The sequence below is a fragment of the Columba livia genome, chromosome 3 (genome assembly GCF_036013475.1).
Source record: "Columba livia isolate bColLiv1 breed racing homer chromosome 3, bColLiv1.pat.W.v2, whole genome shotgun sequence".
Lineage (NCBI taxonomy): Eukaryota > Metazoa > Chordata > Aves > Columbiformes > Columbidae > Columba > Columba livia.
The window spans coordinates 71165683-71186285 of record NC_088604.1 but is presented as its reverse complement, the minus strand read 5'-3'; the positions used below and the strand labels follow the sequence as shown (position 1 = coordinate 71186285).

The following is a 20603-nucleotide window of genomic DNA, read 5'->3' as shown; positions in this document are numbered from 1 at the left end:
AAATTATGTTTCAGAGACCTCAACATTCAGAGGAAAAAGACACACTGTAATTCACAGAGATATCCAGGCAATTAAGCTCAACTAGAACGTTCGCAAGTAAAATGACCAGTGATTCAAGGCTGCTTAAAATTTTCTCTCTGACCTATAAAAAAGCCCCAATAACTTATAATTTCTTACCCTATGGAGCTCCACACCAAAATAACGAACCAAATTAGGGTGTTTGATGCCTTCAAAAATCTTGAGTTCATCAGCTGTTTCTTTGATGGTTTTGTGATCATTAGGTTGAAATCTTATCTGCAGGAAAGATTTTTCATTATTTGGCCACTGTTTTCAATTACTGAGGAACAAAAAAAAACCCAACCCAAGCAAAACCACCAACCTATCCTAAACCAAAACCAACACCAACCAAGAAAACAGGTACAAACCTCTTTTTCTTAAGCACTGTCATCACGCAAAAAGCCCTAAAATATCAACCCTCTATCTCCAAACTTAAACAAAAAACTATTCCCCAAACTATTCTGGGAAAATTACACACAAATACAACGATTAATAAAGTTTGTAGGAGTAAAATGCTGTTACTTAAATGTATAAATACACACATGTGTGCACCTATGTATCTCTTCCAAGCTTGCCTTCTAGCTTAAACCGGGTAGATAGACATGGTACAAGAGAATCTGAAGTACTATCAGTGAGAGCTATTCTTCAAGAAAGACAACAGAGATTCTAAGGGATTTATTTCTCCGAGGGGTTTCTTCATTGAGAATGAGGCAGGAAAAGGTGTGGCACGGAACAAACACAATCATAAAGGTTTTGATGAAAGAAACACTTTTGCCTTTGTTCTCCCACAATATGCCGTGACAGATTTTTCATGGAGGAAAAAAAATTATCAAGTCTTCCGAAAAAACAATTTAAAGCTTCTATTCACGCAAAGATCGGTGAAATGCATATAGCAAGTTATGGAAAATGCTACTTCTACCATACTGGTAGAAAGCAGAAACTTCATTAATTGAGTTCAGGACAAGAGCTAGAGGAAGAAATGCACATATTTTACCTTTGGTTGCTAGGATGCTATGACTGTTTTGTTCAGCATAGCAATTCCAGGATACAGCTTGTACTCAAACAGTGGTAAGATTAAATATATGGAGATTACAGAAAGGTGACAAATGACATTTAAGTATTTTATGTATTTCCTAAGTTGCAATACGATGTATTTGTAGTAGAGCTTGTCCCCTACAATTGTAGAGATTTTTAACAACAATGTGGCTAAGACAGTAAAGTCTGAAGAAATCTTGGGGGGTGAAGGGAATGCAATGTTTTTAACCAGTTTAAAAATGAATAAATCAATCTTCTCCTAAGCTACTCTTAAGGAAATCCAGGAAAGCCTTTTATTTGAAAGTTGCAAACAGCCTGCATTTAAGTCCACAGTGGGGAGGCACTGGGGAATGTTTCTTGGTGAAATAATTCTGGAAGTTAAAAATACTACAGGAAAAAGGCAGCATACTGTATATTTAGCCTACTAGCGATGTGTTTGTCAAACAAGGTCCATTTAACTTATTTGAACTTCTGCTAAAGAGCACACACATGCTAGTTTGTAAAAAGCACCTGCATCTAGAAAGCAACCTCGAATTCCAGAAAGGCATCTGCTACTGGTTCGGGGAGAAACGTTCTTTCATTGGGAGAAAAAAAAACAATGAAATTTCAAGTGTTGGTATTAGTCAGTGAGTGAATGAGTATGGTACAAGACCTTAAGTGCAAGCCCAGTCTCGTTTTTCCACACCTTTGAGATCACGTATGTACTGTGTGTGTGGAAGAGCTGGCTCATAATACGTAACTGCTCCAGCACCAAATGTCTGGCATGGCAACTGCTGTGAGCAGCTAATGCTCGCACTTGCCTGAAGATGTAGAAATGCAATAAAGCTAAACAATACAAGTATTTTAAAAAACAAGGTGCTGTGGGGAAAACAGAACTCTACGCCTACACAGCTTTATTCACTTCTACCCTGAAAATTAAATTTTCTGTACCCACCAGGTTAGTCAACAGCTTTGTGACTCAGCCTAGCTCACTTTAACTAGGAGAAACTGAAAAACATCTGATGTGACACTTCCTATCTTTTTGTCTAAGGAATGAAGAAAAAAGGAATCAAATGTGAGATGAAATACTGCAAAGTAAAATATAAGTTCGTGTACAGTCTTCACTTATCAGAAAACTCTCTCTAAAATAATTAAGATCCCATAGTGGGTGTTCACACACATTAAGCAAGCATTCATTAAGTTTACAACATCCCTATGAGATTAGTAAGAAAACACTGTCCATTTTGTATACATTTAAATTGAAAGTTGTAAACTGCGAAGTTTAAGCAACTTAAGAAGGAACAAGTGATAACAGCAGATGTGGCTGCATGAAGAAACAATTTGTCTTCCCATTCTTTCCCAGTTAGCTAACAACAGTGTTCAGAAATCCTTAATGCCTCCTAAGTCATGCACGTTCCGTTTGGAAAAACAAGGGCAGCAGTGATTCTTGTATACAGAGTACTCACCTCCTTCATAGCCATCAGCTCTCCAGTGTCAACGCTGATACAGGTATAGACCTTCCCATACTGGCCTTCCCCTGCAGAATTAAAATAAAAATAAGAAAAAAACCCAATAACACTACATTCAATAAGCAACATGTGCATCAGCTGCTACAAGAAAGCATCACTGAAAACTGAGCTTAGCAAGATAATTTACCTTTATTTTAATGTAAACTTTCAAGTACCTTTTAACCTGTAACACCTAATAATACTTCCATATTCCTGAGTTCATGCAGATTAAAAATAAAAACATGACATTAACAGGCTGACCTGGAAGAAAAATGCTCATTAATATGAAGATTTTCCCCACAAATCCCAAAACAGAGAGGAAACAATGATCATATGGGGGAAACAACAACAATGCCAGTGAATTAAAAAAATCCCAAAGTTTGTGCTCATTTCCTTTCATATTCCTGGTTCTTCCAAAAGAAGAATTCAAACATTTTATAGGGGTAAACATGTGCAGGAATCGCAGGATCATATCTACAAAGTTGTCCTAAACAAATCCTTCTCCTCCTTTGTTTCTTGCAATTTGACCTGTGAAAACTTTATTGAAGTTCTACATAATGGAAATCATAGATGCAACAGTATTTTGTATTTTAACATTCTGATTTCAGTAAAGGTGCTATTACCTACACGGAGACCAAAGACTTCAAAGAGAGTCTTACATTTCCTTCAAAAACAGTAAGCTTGTATTTTAGGCTGATAAATGAACGTACCAATTTTGTTTCCCCTCTGCCACTTGAAAGTCACTTTTCTTAAACCCACATGCATGACGTTATCATAAGATTTCGGTGTGTCACAAACTTGGCCAATGATGTTCTTCCTCCTCATCTCTCTGTATCTCCTTTCTTCAAACAACTGAACAGACTTCTGAACAGCTTCAATCGGTGCTTGCTTGGAACCAGTGTCTAAAAAGAGTGATGGACAATTTCCTTGATTGAAAATGATTCGCTGTGTTTATATTTTGTTACCTTTTGATATCAGATGAAGTGACCTGAGTTAGAAAACAATTATTTCGTGAGTCTAATTTAAAATACAGGAAAAGAACAAAACATTTTAGCAATCACATATGAAACTAAAGTAAAAGGAGGGTACTGGTAATTTTCTAATAACCTCTTACTTGATTCAAGGAAATTAATTGTATGAAATGCAATGCACTTCTTTGCATTTGGCCTGTAACTCACCACCAACAGAGAGTGGAAATGTGTTAGGGTCATTAAGAGCACCAATAAAAGGACCGGTAAGGCTTTGCTCTACAGAGACATGATGGGTTTCTTGGAAAAGTCATAGCATCTGTTATTTCAAAGATTTAAAGGTATTAGATAATTCCAGCTTTCAAGCCTTATCCTGAAACAGAATCCTAGTGGCTGAGGCCAGAAGAAATCTCAAGGCAGCATTAGTTTATCCCCTCTTTATAAAGCACAAAAATTACCCATCTGTCACTGTTGATAGACAGCAATCTAACCTTTTTCTAACAGACTCCAAAAGATGGAGATACTGATACTCCCAAATGATATATTCTACTGCCCACCTATAATTAATACCACGTCATCTACACTCAGTCTGTCTTGCTGTAGTTTTAGACCAAAATCTTTGTCTTCTTCACAGTGGACAGTAAAACCAGCTCCCATTGCAGCAGTCTTCTAGAAATGTTCAAGTTTTTCCTCATTCTTAGTTTCTAGTTTAAACAAATTCAGTTCCTTCAGTGTTTATGTTCCAAACAATAAATACGTCTTCTAGATTTCAGAAAAAAAATCTGTTCTTCCTGTGCTCTGTTTGAGCCACATAATGAAAGATCAGTTTTTATGTGACAGGAAACATTTTTCTAATGTCTCATGAGGTTCCACCCTGCCAGAACATATACAGGAAAGCTATATGTATATATCTGTACAGTACAGGAGTCTCAGAATAAATCAGCTTACTTTAGGTTTCATGAAAATAAGCAGCAGGACAGAGAGGAAAGGGCCCCATAATAGTTTTGAATTTGACAGACACTGTAGGATCACATGCTCTTAGACACCCAAAATAAGAAAATCCCACAGTGAGGAGAGATCTTAGGAAGTGAGGAAGTGCTCCTGTGGTCAATGCAATTCATAATTGGGCAGTGAACAGGGACAGAGAATTTCCACAATTCCTATGGTAATAAATGTACTCCTTTTGTATAACACTGCTGGTCTCTTTCAGAAACTGAACAAAAGTAACTTTTATGAAGTTTAATTACTCCCACCTCAGAGAGTACAGCTTCTGATTTTGTTGGGAGTACCTTCTATCTGCAATCAGGATTTTATTTTTCCCCTTCCTATGTACAAAGCTGTAAAAACCTCTTCACAATCAGCATTAAGATTCAACCTTTTAATACCGTTTAACAGACACTACATTACAGTGACTCCTAAACACTTACCTTTGGTCTGGTTGATTAAAGTTCTGAGCTCCCAACTCCGCCGGTACGAACCACTTGAATCTCCTTTTGGATACAATGGTTCTAGAGAAATAATACTGTGAGCATTGAAGTGGCTTTATCTCGTATTAAGGATTATGCCACTAGACTCAGCAGAAGCTGAGATCTTAACGTATCAGGACTAATACACCCAACAAGTATATGAGCCAACCATAGAGCAGTGTATGCTCTCAAATTCAAAAATGACTTATCTTTAGAAAACAAGTTACGAAAGTCATTCTGAAATAGGATTTAATTTATACAGAAACAGATCTCCTTCCACAATTGAGGGAAGCATTTCAAGTCAGGGAACTCTGAATCAAATATGTAGGAAATCTGTAGGAAAACAGTTTTCCAGGGTTGCTTAGAAAAAGACCTGCATCCATTCCAACCTCAGCCAGTTTTCCATTCACACATACACATAAAAAAGGGAATAACCATGAGGCAGACAATATTTTCAACATCTGCTTAAAAACAAACAAACAAATGACAAAAATCCCCCACACCTGTTAGTATCATTTTTTAAGGCATTTCCTTCTTTGAAATCTGCTTCATTTTGCAGGATGACCACAATATGAACTCTACTTGGGATTTTGTACTCCATCTTAATTTGCACAGAACATGCTATCTTATCAACCAATGTTTCAAGGTATTTGTTGGGATAAATACCATGTATAGAGGGGCTGGGGAAACCTGAAGGAGGAGCCCTGATCAGGACCATCAAGTCACACACCCTGTCCCTTCTCTTCTTGGACCCAAATAACAGCAGGTTATTTGTAAGACGAACACTGCAGTGGTAGCTGAAGAACTGGATAGAAATCTCTCAGCTGTCCTGATACGTCCAGTTCATTAACAGCATTTAGAAGTTTACTACTGAATGGGATATAGAATTCAGCAATCACATTTTGTTTTTAACACTGTAACTTGGTAAGAAACCAGGAAATTCCTTCAGGTACAATACAGAAACAATATGAAAAGCAAGAGAATAGCGGATATGTCTGAAAACAGACAAACTTACTCCGATGACACAAGCCGAAAAGTTAAAAGTCTGAGATTTTTGAATGGGGAAAGGTGAAAAAATGTTTGGAAAGTGTAAGAACTGAGAGCAGAGAAAAATCTGTTAATGACAAAAATCATCTGCACATCCAGATCACAATCTGTTACTGTGACAATCACCTTCTCGCTCTTCAGTGGGACTGGAGTGACGACTAAGGGATCTGAACTGCAACTCAGCTGCTATTGATGCCAGTCGATCATTTTCAGGGACACTGGAACCCCTGTCAAAAAGAACCATTGCACTAATTAACTTAGCTTTGCACTAAATAAATATTTGTGACAATTTAACTGCAGTTTTAATGTGAAAGAACTCTGAAGCCTAGGATATGAACCATGAAAGTAACATGAAAGAAAAACTGATGCTAAGAGGTAAACTGAAAGCCCTGACTATGCTATTTTTCCCCCAAATGAAGGCTTTTTATATAAATTTAGTTATGCCGCTCCATGAAAAAAACCTAAGCTTCAAAAGCATAAGCCACTTGAAACTGTTACTTGCCTGTAATGACAGAATCAGTGTTAATGACTTGTAACATACTACTAAGACCGCTGCTGCAAGCCACAGCCGGTGCCAGGTTTGGATATACACTCAGAAGTTATTCAGCCAGGTGATAAAGTGAGCCACATTATCAGATGAAGGGTGGTAACTGAATTCATATGCTCCTGGTGCACTGCAAATATGGTCACAGTCCATAGTCATGAAGTCAGAAGAGCCACAAGGCAGCTGACAGGAAGGACAGTGTTCAATGACAGCAGCGTGGCTGCTGGGAGGCCCCGGCGCCTCCCGACAGAACAGAGCAGAATTAGGCATCTCAGAACAGGACCCAGATGAAAAGGCATAAGGAACAGGAAGGGGAACCATACAAAGAGAAATGAGTCTTAAATACTTCAATCTTCAGGCACCTTTCTCCAGCCCATGATATTGATCAATCCATCCATGTTTTAGAGCCATAAATTCCTCATGGAAGTCTGTCAATGATAATTCCCTTTTGTACAAGGCTCCCTTTCAATTTTTAAAGCATAGTGTGGAAGAGCTGCGACTGATGCCTTCTTTAACATAATGCATTAGAGGTATGAGCTAAACATTACTGGAAAGTGGAGAATGTTTTTCAAGCCTGCACTGAAAGCTAATATCTACAAAATGGTGAGAGATACCTGGCGTCACGAAGTGCACACACCTGTGAGATGACTCCCCTACAGCCCTAAAGTTGTTTCAGAATCCAATTACTACCTACTAATAGTAAGAGGAAAAAAAAAAATTAAAAAAAGACACTATCCTTACAATCTTGAGAACAGAAGCCAAAACCCAAGACACTCTCTTCCCAAGGGAATGTTCTCAATATGAGGTTTGCTTTGCATTCCCTGCTACTGATCAACTACAGAGGAACTGAAACTGAACTAGTGACAATCTTCAGAACTCTTCAGGAAACTGAGGTTTAAATCTGTAAGATAGCTGGTTATTCTCAGCACATACAGTGCAACTCTAGATGCACGAAGATCTTAAAAACAAGCTGAGCTAAAACACCTCTAAAATGAGGCAGTAGCTGAACAGAGGACGTAAGTATCATAGCTTTGAATGCAGGTGTCTAAAATCCACTTCAAGCCCCTCTCGGTCACCCAGATCTTTTATTGTTTGTGCCCAGACAAACTGTGTGCCTGTTATTGGGCAAAGAAACTGAGTAAAAGAGAAGACTACTATGATTCTGCGACTTGATAAATTTCTGCTCCAGTCTTAGATAAATACAAACTGGCGAATAACAACCTCAGCTAGCTCAGAAACTAAACACTTATAAAGGTCCTCAGTATGAATATAGTGTAAATGTATAACCATCAGAAAGCTCAGTGTAAACAACCAGGTATTGCTGCTGTGGATTTTACTTTCAAGTTACATTAAACTGATTTTTTGGTTTGTTAAAGAAAAACTTGAAGAGAACTATGGTGGCATTTGTGCACTACGCACTGCCTAGTACAACTGATTTATCAAGTTCCTACAGTCAACTTTTTATAGATACTTAATGCCTACAATCATGTCATAAATGTCCAAAGAGTTTCCGGAAAGAATAAGAAGTTCCTGCTTCTGTGCTGTTCCAGCAGCTGAACCCCACACTTGTTGCATACAAAACCACTTTCTTGATCCAACAGATTCCATGTCTCTTTCGGAGCACAAATAAACTGAAATCCATAATTAAGACTACAACGTGTTAAACTTTGCAACTTTATTAAACCCAGAAATTCACTATAAATGTATTATGTTATAATATTTGCCTTCCTCGATAAACAAAACCCCTCCTAAACCCCAATGGCCTCCAAAACTCTGTCTCTGCTTTAATACTTTTTTTTCCTTCAAACTCTTCCTAGGTAATACAGGGGGTTAAACAATGCTATTTAAAATCCAGGTAGTGCATTAAAAAAATTAAAATCATGGGATATTTTATTAACAAGCATCAAAAGTAAAAACTGAGAGCTCTAAGAAAAACACGAGTCTTTGAAAAACAGGTGTAGGCAATTAGACTAAAATGCTGAATTAACATCAACTTCCATGTTACGATCCATGAAATTATGATGCATTTGGATGCAACTAGGAAGTAGAATTCTCATTTCTTTTCTTCGTAATGACTATCGTATTGAAACAGAAGAAACTGTCAAAACGCTAACCTTCACACTTTGATCAATATTTGTGTAGGACACACACACAGAAAACATCAAAAGAATATACCACTGTATTCAAGTGCGTCAAATTATAAACCTGACAGTTCCACTGAGTGGTACAAAAATCACAACAAAGCCCACAAGTATTAAAAACTAGCCTCTTATCTCCGTCTTAAAAAAATTAACTAACCTCAAAGATACGCCTTGGCTCCAAGTGCTGTACATATTTGAGAAAAAATTATCAGATGTTGTGTAAAGACTAATTATCAAATAAACAAGTTCTGCATTTTCAAAATCATGAATACTAATTAACCATCAACCTGTCAGCTTATAAAGCTGCCAGAACCTCTCAGGGAAAATTCTCTAGGATGTTTCTTACTTGAAAAGGGCTTCTCAAGTGCTGAGCGTTGCAGATTACTGCCTACTCTGTCTTACGGCTTAAACAGAAGCACGAATGATATATAATAAATACATGTATTTTGAATGTCAAAAATTCAGGATGTATTTTCAACAAAAAAAAAGGGCCCAAACTCACAAGCTATACATACTACTATAGTGTGCAAGCCACATCTTATCATAAAGATAAACTGCAAAGACTTGCAGGAAAGATTTTATATAAGAAGTGCCAATTTAATTCCTTCTAAGCACCTTCATGCATGCTTCTGCTGTCAATTGGTAACAAACCTACAAACCAGGATGGTTTGCTGGCTAACAACTGAAAATTATTTATTAAAAATAAATATTTCATAATCAAGTCACATCTAAGTTCACTTTGGTCACTACCTATCTGGTGTTCCTTCACTACCTGTTCTTTCTTTTCTCTACAGCTGTGTGATACAGTCAGATGATGTGTCTCCATTCATATCAACCTCTTGTACAAGAGAGATTTTGGTGCTCTGTAGTAGAAATAAGAATCCAAAAAGGTATTTATAAACCCTAAGATAATACCATTGTGTGAACAGCAGGATTTTCACAGTCTGGGGTGCCGGGGGCGGGGGGGAAGGAAAAAAAAGAATAAATGTAGAGAACCTGGGAGGCAGTTAATGGTCTGACTGTGGTATGGGAAGAAGGAACACCAACAGTCTGAAATACAACAGCCAGATCAGAGGCCAGAAGCTCTGCCAAAAAAATCCCTCATGACATCTGCAAACAGATGATACAGGAGTGGTGCCTATTGCATATCCTGATACAGGAATGGTTTCTTTCATATGAAGTTTATTCCACACAAGTCTAAGGAGGCAAAAGTGTAGAAAGAAGTTCAAAAAACCTCTTGAAATCTTATGTGTTTAATTCTGTGTTTGCCACTATATCATATTTCAAAAGATTCATGGCAGACAAAAACAATAACAGAAGTGTTAGGTAATGTAAAAAAAACACCAAAATCTCCTTGGGCTTATTTGCATGTCACAGTCATTTTAGTGCAAAGTGTTAGTTATCAATACTAATTATTTAATAAAGTTATACCAACGAACTGATTGGCATACGTTAATTTCATGGATATTTTTTACTGAGCAAATTTGTAATCTACGTCAGAACGGCATGCTTTAACTACCATTTGTTCAGACATTTTTAATTTGAAAGCGGTCTTATAATCTATTTCTAAGACATGAGATTTTGCTCAAGTCAAACACGAATGAAGGAGCCAGTGGGAGACATGATGGGACAGAAAAGCACAGTGCAAATGATTTACTGGGATGCAAGTACGTGGGAACAGTTATATGGGTGATGTGAGTAGGATGAGGCTGCTACGTGATGGAGCGGAGCTACCTGGTATCATTTGCACTGCTGACAGGTTTGGGTTGGGCTGAGTCGCTACCGATGGGAGCGGGGCGACTGGCAGCAACACTGCAATGGTTCCGCGCATCACAAGGGACACTCCGTGTGCTGTGGCAAGAAGAAAAACTTCAGGAAACAGTTTAAAAAAAAATAACAAGTGTATGGAGCTGAAATTTTATTTTAAGAATAAAATTTTGAAGTATACATACTGAGGCCTGATTTCAAAAGTTTTTCAAGTACATAAAGACTCTTATGTGGAATAATTCTGGGTCTCAGAAGCTTCACAGGCTGTTAATACGTACAATATTAATAATCTTCAAAATAAAAATCTCCACATCTTTAGAGTAGCACTGCTTTTTGCTATCAGCTAGGCACCTTTCAAAAAAAGTCAAATGTAGAGTCTGACAATGTGCTGATCTTCTTGAAAAGTAAAGCCCTCTGTTTGTGTCAAAATATGCAAGGCAAATTTTCTTTTCAAATTTTTAAAAATAATTTTTGCATTAATTCTCATGTCAACTCTTTCAAATGGAAGCAAAACCATCCATTGCTTTAAGCTTCTTCATAGCAGGTTGGTAATGATGCAGAAATGCCACCATATTCCAGAATGCTAAAATTTTGTCTTATCTATGCTAAAATACCAAAAGCACTATCATGGGCACGTGCACAGACATTCAAAGTTGGGAAGAAAATAAAGGTCTTGTTAATGAGCGGTTTCATTGAATTGAACCTTGTTACATTGAAACATCGTTTTCAGGAAAGACAAAGGGGATAAGAATGACTTCAAGGTGAGAAAGCATGCACCAATAAAAACCGTAAAATAAAGCGGGAGCGAGGGGAGAGGAAGAAACTATGTCCTTAAAAGCATATGGATAAAATTCGGATCATTAACATGCTAGTTTTTTCTCACTGCTTTGTCCTCAACAGGAAAGAAAGGTTGTTCCGCTTACTGACTGCATAGCCAAGAGAGGATAAACCAGTTTAGAACTCTGTACTGACGCTAAATACCTGAAGCCTTCAGGTGTCGGGATGATAAGATGAGGATTTGGTGGATCACTATGGCACCGAGGCACTTTTACAGGACGGGGACTGTTTCGATGAATAGCTGCAAACATAAAAAAGGTGGCACATTTACTCAAATGACAGAAAAACTCTGTTAGGGCCATTTCAAAACACAAAATTAAAATATTTTTATGTTACAGAGTTAAGTGTGAATTGGCACATATTTTCTTATTCTTTAAGAAAAATCTATATTATTCCAATTTTAAATAAATCAATTGTATGTACTAGTATTATTTGTGCTATTGTATCATGTAGCTCATCTTTTAAAAAATGAAAATTATCCAGAGAATTAAAACGTAGCAATTAGAGGATGTACACTTACTTCATTAAAACGAAATCTTCATTATTTCAGCTTCACAGATTAAAGATTATTTGTTATCTTATTGCGAAATAAGTATTAACAAACCAAATAATAAATAAAAAGCAAACAGTATTATGTTCTTTTTGCATCAGAATTAGTTTTTCTCAGAAAATAACAGAAAGCAAAATGAGCTGGAAAAAACCCTACACATGACAGTCTGCCACAAGGAAGTGGTACAAAGAGACAGGGTCAAACCAACATGAGCCATCATTGTCCCCATGCCTCGCCCATTCAGGGCCCAGAAGAGCAGTCTGCAGCGTCTTCCCCTTCCCTTAACCCCTCCTTAATTAGCCAGACAAATACTGTGGCAGTTACATCACAAGATAGCTGATTGCCCATCAAAACACAAAGCAGTAGTTCCTTCTGCCAGGCTACGTTAAATCCCAGTGGGCTGAGTTTCTGCTTTTTTGGCAGTACCAAGACACATAAAAGCTGCCAGGACCAGGTGTTGGTTGTTCTGTTATAATTCACAAGAACACGAGCAGAAGACCCAGAAGGCAGAACCTAACCCACTGGGGTGGACATTAGCTGTTGCACAAAGCAAAAAGACAGGATAAAACACCAGGAGACCCCCAGCTATGTGCCTACAGGCAGCAGTATGAACACAACTGGATCCTCAGCTTTGGGAAAAAGAGTAAAGATCACAGTGGGTTTAAGTGCCTCAACACAGTACGCAAAGGGCACTAGGAATTCTTATTCTTCCCCGAACATGAGATAGAAAAGGGTACATACAATATCTGCAGCCAGGGTACAGTTTATGTTTAGTTATATTTCTTTCACATGTATTAAGGTTTCGGCCTGCTGTTCAAGTCTGAGCCATTCATCTGTGTTATCCCCTCCCTGTGCCTCTGAGCCAAAAGCTGTCAAGCAATTTATTCTGTGTGATCTGCTGTGTCTGCAACAGCATTTATAAGAGTTTCAGTACTTCTGGATCATCATGCTAGTGATTTACCTAAAATGGGCCTTCCTCTGAACAACAGTATCAAAAGTGAATGTACAGGTTTTACATTACGGTACAGAACTTGACTAAAATTTTAGACTATGCTTCCTTCCAAACAACTGGACTGACTTTCATTGTGAAAGGTTTCTCATCTATGAGCTTCTCATCAAAACTATATCAAAACTGAAAATTTTATGAAATACTGGAAGACCTCCTCTTGGCTGAGTCAAATTACCTTCCCTTCACGTTTTCTGCCATCGACCCTGTCCAGGAAGTAGACATTAGAGGAAAGAAAAGACATAGCATTTTGAAAGTTAAATTAGTCAATGGGACTTGGGAGGAGGAAGTGCTGAGAAAGAAATACGTGAAAAAGGAAACACAGTTGAGGAAACATCTTTTTCTCAAGATAAACAATGAAATACGCTGATTTCATTCTACAGCCAAAGCTATTTTTTACACTAAGACAAATTTTGTGATATTGGAGAACTATTTCCCACAGCTCTATCATCAAGCCCCCAGGTGTAACACCTCTGTACCTCAATACTTATAAGTCCATCAGAAGTGTAAATATCTGCAGGGCCACAATGAAATTTTGGGAGAGGGAGCTGTAACTGCCTCCTTGAAGTTATAATCACTTCTTTACCCAACCTTTAAAAATCACAACCCTCTTCCAGAAGATCTGCAAGACTTCAGGGAATTCAACTATAAAAATCAGAGGAAAGCATCTGTAAAGTTTGTAAATTTCTTGAGTAAAACCACTACCAGTTTACACTTTGTCAGGCAATAATAGTTCCACATCAACAATCACGGAGGGCTGAAAAATATTTTTATTGTATTTGTAGCACTTAAAAATTACTTCACAGTGAAAATTCTATAACAGCAGCAAAGCTCCAGAACAAATGCCAGTAACTTCTGCCTTACCAAGGTACAAACCTGTAACAGGACTGTGAGGTTTCCCAATAACATGGCCAATACACTCATTCATCAGAGCTTGTAAACTCTAGAAAAGACAAAAAGAAAAAGTTGTGATGTTTTATGCTACAAGAAAGTAGACAGTCATATGGTAAAGCTCACAGTAATAAAATGACACTGGTTAAATATGTAATCTGTCAAGTAAGCACCCCTACATTCTATCAATTATATTAAACTTTTGGATCCGCGTTAGCCATTTGACTTGTTGATTTTTTTATTTTTTTAAGCAAGGAAGTCTTAGTCTTGTCTTGCCTTTTGACCTCATTAAAATTACGTAACCATAAGAACTGAACAATGATATATCATAAAGAACATTTTATAATATAAAGCTAGTGGAACTTAAAAATATCCATTTTTAATATAATTAAAAATCAAGTTTGCTGGAAAAAACTGCAACAACCTCCTCCCTCTTCCCATCCCAAGAAGAAGCACACAAAGAAACTGGGTTTGGTTATGGTGGCCTGAACGACAAGGCAAAAGTCTGTAAAACCACACGTATGAAGCACTGCATATTAAAAGAAATCCACTTTCCTTATCAACCCATGAAGTTAGCAAAATTTTCATGAAAGGGTGTTTAATAGTTAAACAACTGAACTGGGTCTCAGGCTATCCGAGCTTAATTACTAGGTGTACTAGTCACTATGTACGTAACCTCGGGCAAGTTTCTAAATCTTCCTCTGGTTCAATTTATTTGTCAGAACACCATGAAATAGAAAATGTCTTTACAATAAAGAATTTCAATTATGGTATTTGACATAGTTGCTACGAAGGCCACTTCTACATACCTGTCATTCAGACTAGTCGTATTTCCTTCCAGAAATTCAAAAACTTAGTGAAGACCAGCAACATGAAGCTAGACTAACAAAAAATAACTGACATAGGCACTTCTAGCCAAAATGCTGTGACCTGTCTTATACAGGGGTCAGATTAACCAAAGCGGCTTCAAGTGATGCTCTCCAAAACTGAAATCCAGTTTAAGAAAGTGAAAGTTCATGGTTCCCACCTTTCTCTCCTACTTGTTCAAAGTCTGTTTTAGAAACTGTGTCAAATCAAATGTAGCCAAGGGGCTACTTCCTAAAGCTAAAGCTTAACTCTGTCATTTAGTCCGACAACTGTTTCATAACATCACACATGAGACCAAAACATCACTTACTTAAGAGCTCTTGATAAAAATATATGTGAAAAAGACTAAAGTATGTAGTTTCTGTATTATGCAAGATTAATGTGGTTGGCATTTCATAACACATTTTGAAATTAATAAATCAGAGGTGCTGACACTCATTTTCTGCTATTTTGGGGCAATTATGCTTTCACTTCTCTGCAGTGCTGTACCAAGATCAGAGAAAAAAATTCTTAGAATTTTATTTCCAGAGGAAAAGGAGGAAGGTAGAGCACACAAAAAATCCAGTTCTAGTCTGCTGGGTTTTTTTATAGTAAAAACGAAAGATGGTTTAAAGTCTGTTTCACGTTGGTACAATTTGAAGATATACCTTTAAACAATTGTGATTTTGTATTCACACCCATAAATGAAATCTGGGTGCTAACTAAGCCCTAGAAGCTTACATTCAGAAATTTATTACAACAATTCTAATTTGTAACAATCCAGAAAAGCTGCTGTCAAATTTCCCAAGAGACAAAGGGAGACAGCCTCCCAAGACAGAACCAGCAGCTTGTCAGCAATTTGAAAACATTAATGCCAACAGTCACAAACATCCTCTATTCAGAATCTTACAGAGATATCAACAGTTATGTACATCAGCAATTGTTTCAGAACAGCATCTGTATTCAGACATTGTTTTATAAAATATATCGTTGAAAACATACCGATAGCTTCACAAGCATTTAGATAAACAAGCAGAATAACTTATTGCATACCAAGAAGTCATCTTCTGGGAGAGATGAAATAAAAGCTGGCTCAATGGCTTGAAGAAAATCAAAACCTTGAGTCGCCCACCTGTCTCAAAGAAAAAGAATAGACATAAAATTAATTGCTCTTTGGCCAAAGCCATCGTAAGAGTTTCCACAACATCCAGGAACAGTAAATGGCAGTTAGTAATTTTTCCTCTGTAAAATGAGACAAAACCTTTGCAAGAAAATGGATTAAAAAACAGGTTAAATATTTAATTTGTAGTAATATTTGCTGACTCATATTCAGATAAAGTCTGATTATAGCAAGGGCACTGCCAAATAAAGTGAGCAAGCCATGTGTCGCGGATGAGTGATTCAGGGTCCTGCCTGCCACATCCACTGCCTTCTCCCTTGTCATAAAAGGATATTGAGTTGTAAGGCACGGCTTGCCCTCCACGATCCCATGTTGACCTTGAACAATGACTACGCTGTCTCTGTCTCTGAAGTGTTTTTCAATAACTCCCAGAACGATCTCTGTAATTTTACCAGGAACCGAAGTGAGGCTGACAGGCCTATAATTACCAAGGTCTTCTTTCTTGCCCTTCTTGAAGACTGGAATAAGGTTTACCAGCTTCCAGACCAGGGGGACCTCTCCAGATTCGTAAGAATATTGAAAAATAACTGAGAGGCCAACTTCTTCAGTATGTTGGAGTGAATCCCATCTGGCCCCACAGACCTGTGTGCATTCAATGACACCAGCAAATACTGTACATGTTCAAAGTCAACTGGGACCTTATCGCTACCCTGTCATGGTCCCCCCAACCAGGTCTGCAGGGGCCCCAGAACCCATTATTTGTGTTAAAGACAGGGGCAAAAGGCATTAAATGTCTCTGCTTCACCTTTGTCCCTGTTCGTGAGGTGACCAACCTCATCAAGTAATGGACCAATGTGGTCTTAGGTCCTCCTTTTGTTGTTAACATACTTTAAAAAGCCTTTTAAGTGGTTTTGGTTTTTTATTGTTGTTTCCTTTTTTTTTTTTTTTTTAAGGTTAGCACACTGAGCCAACTAGCCTATCCATATGCAGTTCAGCCTGCCCACACTTTCCTCCTCTTTTTACAGCAAGTACAACAAACCACCTCCAGGACAGACTGATCAGCCCTACACTTTAAGGAAATAAAACAGTCACTGATGTGTAATCTGCTAGCATTGATCAATGTAAGACACCTATTTTAATGCAAAGGAATTCTATTATATTTCTGATATACCAGCTGCAAAATGCTGCAAAACCACCTCCATAAATCAAGTAATTGTATCATTCATTCTGCTTGAACCAGTTTCCCAGTTTCTCTGCTCACATCCTCAAAGCAACATAACTTTGTAATATTTTTTCATTAGTGCCCAGCAGTGGAGTTTCACAGGGCCCAGTGTAAGCGCAGCTGAGAGACCACTGGGCGCAACAGCACTGTCAACAGACAGAAAGTACTTTGGACACCAACAAAAACCATCAACAAATGCATCCATACTGCATTTGAAAAACTGAAGAATACTCACCAAAGTGGAAACACTTCTTCCTCATCTGTGAGCCATACTTTAGATGCTTTCAAAAGGGACTAATAGAAAGGAATTCTACAGCTAAAGCTTGTATATATAGATCTTTTCTGCAACTGGCACAAAACAATATTCCTCTCTCTGCAGAATACCCAAAAAGTGACTGTTGCATAGTCTGCAATCTTTATTGACTCCTGATAACATAGCACTTATGTTCGAACCTAAAGTATTTTCATTGTCTGGGTCAAACAATCTCCCCTTTTTCTTCCCATTTTCTGTTAGATAATACAAGGCAAAGTGTTCCACAAAGTCTTCTGCTAAGCGGTTGGAGTGTTTATTTGGCTTTATGCATTTACTATTCAAATAACTTTCAAAATTTAAGAGCCAGAAGGATCAACAGTTCAGAAGAACTACTTCTAAATAACAAAGCATATTCACACTGTGAAAAGTCATGCATGGTATTTAAATACAAACTACTATGGCAGTAACAAGTTGGCTGTTACCTGGGTCGAGTGCCACGGCCACTCTCACATTTCGTTAGCACATAATTCATCCATTTTCTGGCAAAGCTGATATACTTGTCTCCAATTTTCTGCCTGAATTCTCCAGACATCAGACGAACAACTTCTTTATGGTACTGAAAGGAACTAAAGATTACTTTTCACGTATTAATAAAGAGAACAAAAGTACCATTTGCAATATCCACTGGAGTACCTGCAGGATAACAAAACTCTACAGTACAGTAACAGTTACATCCTATTCTTGGACAAAATGTTTTTACCCAAGTATTTATGTATTTATAAGGAAAAAAAATAACAAAAAAGTATATGACACAAAATGCGTTCTAGTGAGAGGCAGCACTTGAGTCCTACAGCATTCTTGTGTGTACAGGGGCATACACTGACATTTAACAATGTACATATCATCTAAGGAACAGTTTACATAAATGCTCAGTTCTGTAATCAGGGATTGAACTGCCAAGTAGTATTTATTTTTAGTTATATTGCAGGTAACATCAGGGAAAAAAAGAAGTTCTATATGTAGATTTAAAAAATTAAACAGAAATACCACCTGTATTTTAAGAAGACTATCCTTAGAAGTATTTTAGTGTATGCTACAGTGTCAAAAAAAATGTACAAAGCTCACAGGAATCAAATAGTGAAGCATTATACTAAAAGCATCTGAACATGACATTTCCTCATCAACACTGTAAGGAAGGCATTCAAAAGCTATATTCACTGCATCAAAGAACCACCATTAACTTTGAAAGAAGGGCTCATGTTACAGTATTATACCACTCCAGGCTGAAAAACTGGGAGAAGCCAAGTTACACGAAGACATTCAATATCAAGGGATATTTCTGATTTAATCCAAAATGCTGCCAAGTAGCAGAGCCTACACGACTACACCAGAATTCATCAAGTTCTTAAAGCTTTTTAGATATCCAGGCATTGCTAATGGGAGACTGCATTTAATAGATCTATCAGTTCTTTTTCAATCATGTCACGTAAGATTCTCTGTTAAAATATATATTTTTGTAATATTCTGCTAGAATTCTTCATATTTCCACAGACTTAAGAGTTACTGTATTTGCACCAATGTAAAACCATAAAATTCAATTGGTTCCTACCAAAACTAGAAAACAAACCTGTCATTAAGTTTTTGTTTCCTTACCTCAAACCCAAAATTATAACCCTGAATCATGGCTTCCCGGTAGTATTGCTGCAAAGTGGCAGATTCAGATTCATCAACTTCAGCATCAAACTCAGATGTGAACATGTGATCAACTCTATCAATGGCACTGCTTATCTTATTGCATAGCTGTAATGCCTCATTCTGAGAAACAACAAGAAGGCATGGGGGCATCAAATTATTATTTATAATTCTACATTTCAGCAGATTAAGGCAAACGTGAATCTTGCAATTACATGGTTTTAAAAGGAAATGTACTTTAATGTCATCACAATTAATTCAGTCTTGGAAAAACAAATTTTCAGCACTTGCAGTAAGCAAGTCTTATAATTAGCTGAAGTACTATAATTAAGTTGGTTTGCTTGCGTGAGATTAACTTTAAAAACAAAGGTAGCAAAGGAAAAAAAGAGGAAAAGCCCCAGTCAAAACCAGACAGACAAGAAAAGAGAAAACTGGTTTTACTATCTATAACATGACCAAGCTTCTGGTTGCATTTTCAATCTGGCATGCAGACACAGCTTTTACTGAACTCAGAGGGAAATGTAGGGACCTGATACTGTAACTTTGGTGTAACAAATCTCTGCTTTTCTGGGTTCTCCAACAAACAAACAAACCCACCAAAGAAAACCCTGACCCAACCAAAAAAAAAAAACCCCACACATACAAATAACCACCCCACCCCCCCCGCCCCAAAAACAAGAGCAAAAAATCAGAGAGAGACCAACCCACTCTCACATCATAAAGCAACTACCTTCTCCAAATATGGAGAGAAAAAGTTGCTTCTTGCAGATCACAGATTTTCATAGAATTTATTTTCATGAAATCAAACACTTGCAAATCAATAGTGCTCTTGTATAAATATGTATTCTGTTGCTATTAATATTTCTATTGCATTATGGACTTGTTTCCCACCTACCCAGTGCAAAAATGGTTACACAAATATTGCTAAAAAATACACTCACAAATCCCTCGCAAAAACAGAATGAAAATTGTACTGGAATAGCGAAGTCCATTGAGGTTGCATAAATTACAATTGCAGAATAGGTTGCTAACATTGCAATCAAATCTCCTTACACGTTTTTACTTATCAGTGAGCAAACTATGATCAGTTTTGACTGACAATCTCGAAAATTTCCTACCTTTAGCTGCTGTAGAGCTTTGGCGATGACTGGTTGGCTGGATGTCTGTTCCTGGTGCAGAGATACGAGCCCTTCAATAGACTGCTGGAAAGCCTTTCTCTGACTCACGAGGTGGGCAGATTGAATGACTACGAGGAGGAGGTTATCAACCTAGGAACACAAGATACTACTAGTTCTTACAAACAAAATCCTCTCTACAAAAACATGTGCCATACTGGCAAATTACAGCTCGTTATTTTTTTAATTCTAAAGTATGAATTACCTCTCTGGTTGCTATTCATTAAAATCCTTAATTCACACAGAAAATCTTGATGGTGGCAACTGAACTTGATAAACACTCATCTTACGAGCAGAGCTCTATTAAGGCAAACACCACAGTAAGTTTTCAAGGGGAATATGCTACTATTCACTTCTGGAAAGGTGATTACCTTCTTGAGGTTTGGGAAACAATATTTAAAATTATCTTTCAAATGCAGCATCTAAGCAAAATAATTATATTTTCTCAAAGCAGACGGAGGTGGCAAGCAGGTAAATAAGCACATTTTATCCAAGTATT

The 20603-nt window shown here is 37.4% G+C and overlaps 1 protein-coding gene across 8 annotated transcripts in view; it reads right to left on the bottom strand.

Moving 5' to 3' along the window:
* Positions 1-20603, bottom strand: part of MAP3K4 (mitogen-activated protein kinase kinase kinase 4) — a 72709-nt gene that overhangs the window by 10176 nt on the left and 41930 nt on the right. For 2 of the 8 annotated variants that reach the window (XM_065057571.1, XM_065057565.1), the window contains exons 11-22: positions 20048-20197; positions 18891-19052; positions 17720-17853; positions 15696-15774; positions 13770-13848; positions 11494-11590; positions 10480-10596; positions 6187-6287; positions 4975-5055; positions 3290-3481; positions 2538-2608; positions 178-294 (exon numbers count right to left, since the gene is read on the bottom strand). In XM_065057571.1, the coding sequence (XP_064913643.1) occupies positions 178-294; positions 2538-2608; positions 3290-3481; positions 4975-5055; positions 6187-6287; positions 10480-10596; positions 11494-11590; positions 13770-13848; positions 15696-15774; positions 17720-17853; positions 18891-19052; positions 20048-20197 (1380 nt within the window). The remainder of the gene's footprint in view (positions 1-177; positions 295-2537; positions 2609-3289; positions 3482-4974; positions 5056-6186; positions 6288-10479; positions 10597-11493; positions 11591-13769; positions 13849-15695; positions 15775-17719; positions 17854-18890; positions 19053-20047; positions 20198-20603) is intronic. The other 6 variants (XR_010471441.1, XM_065057569.1, XM_065057566.1 and 3 more) reach the window with 5 other exon arrangements.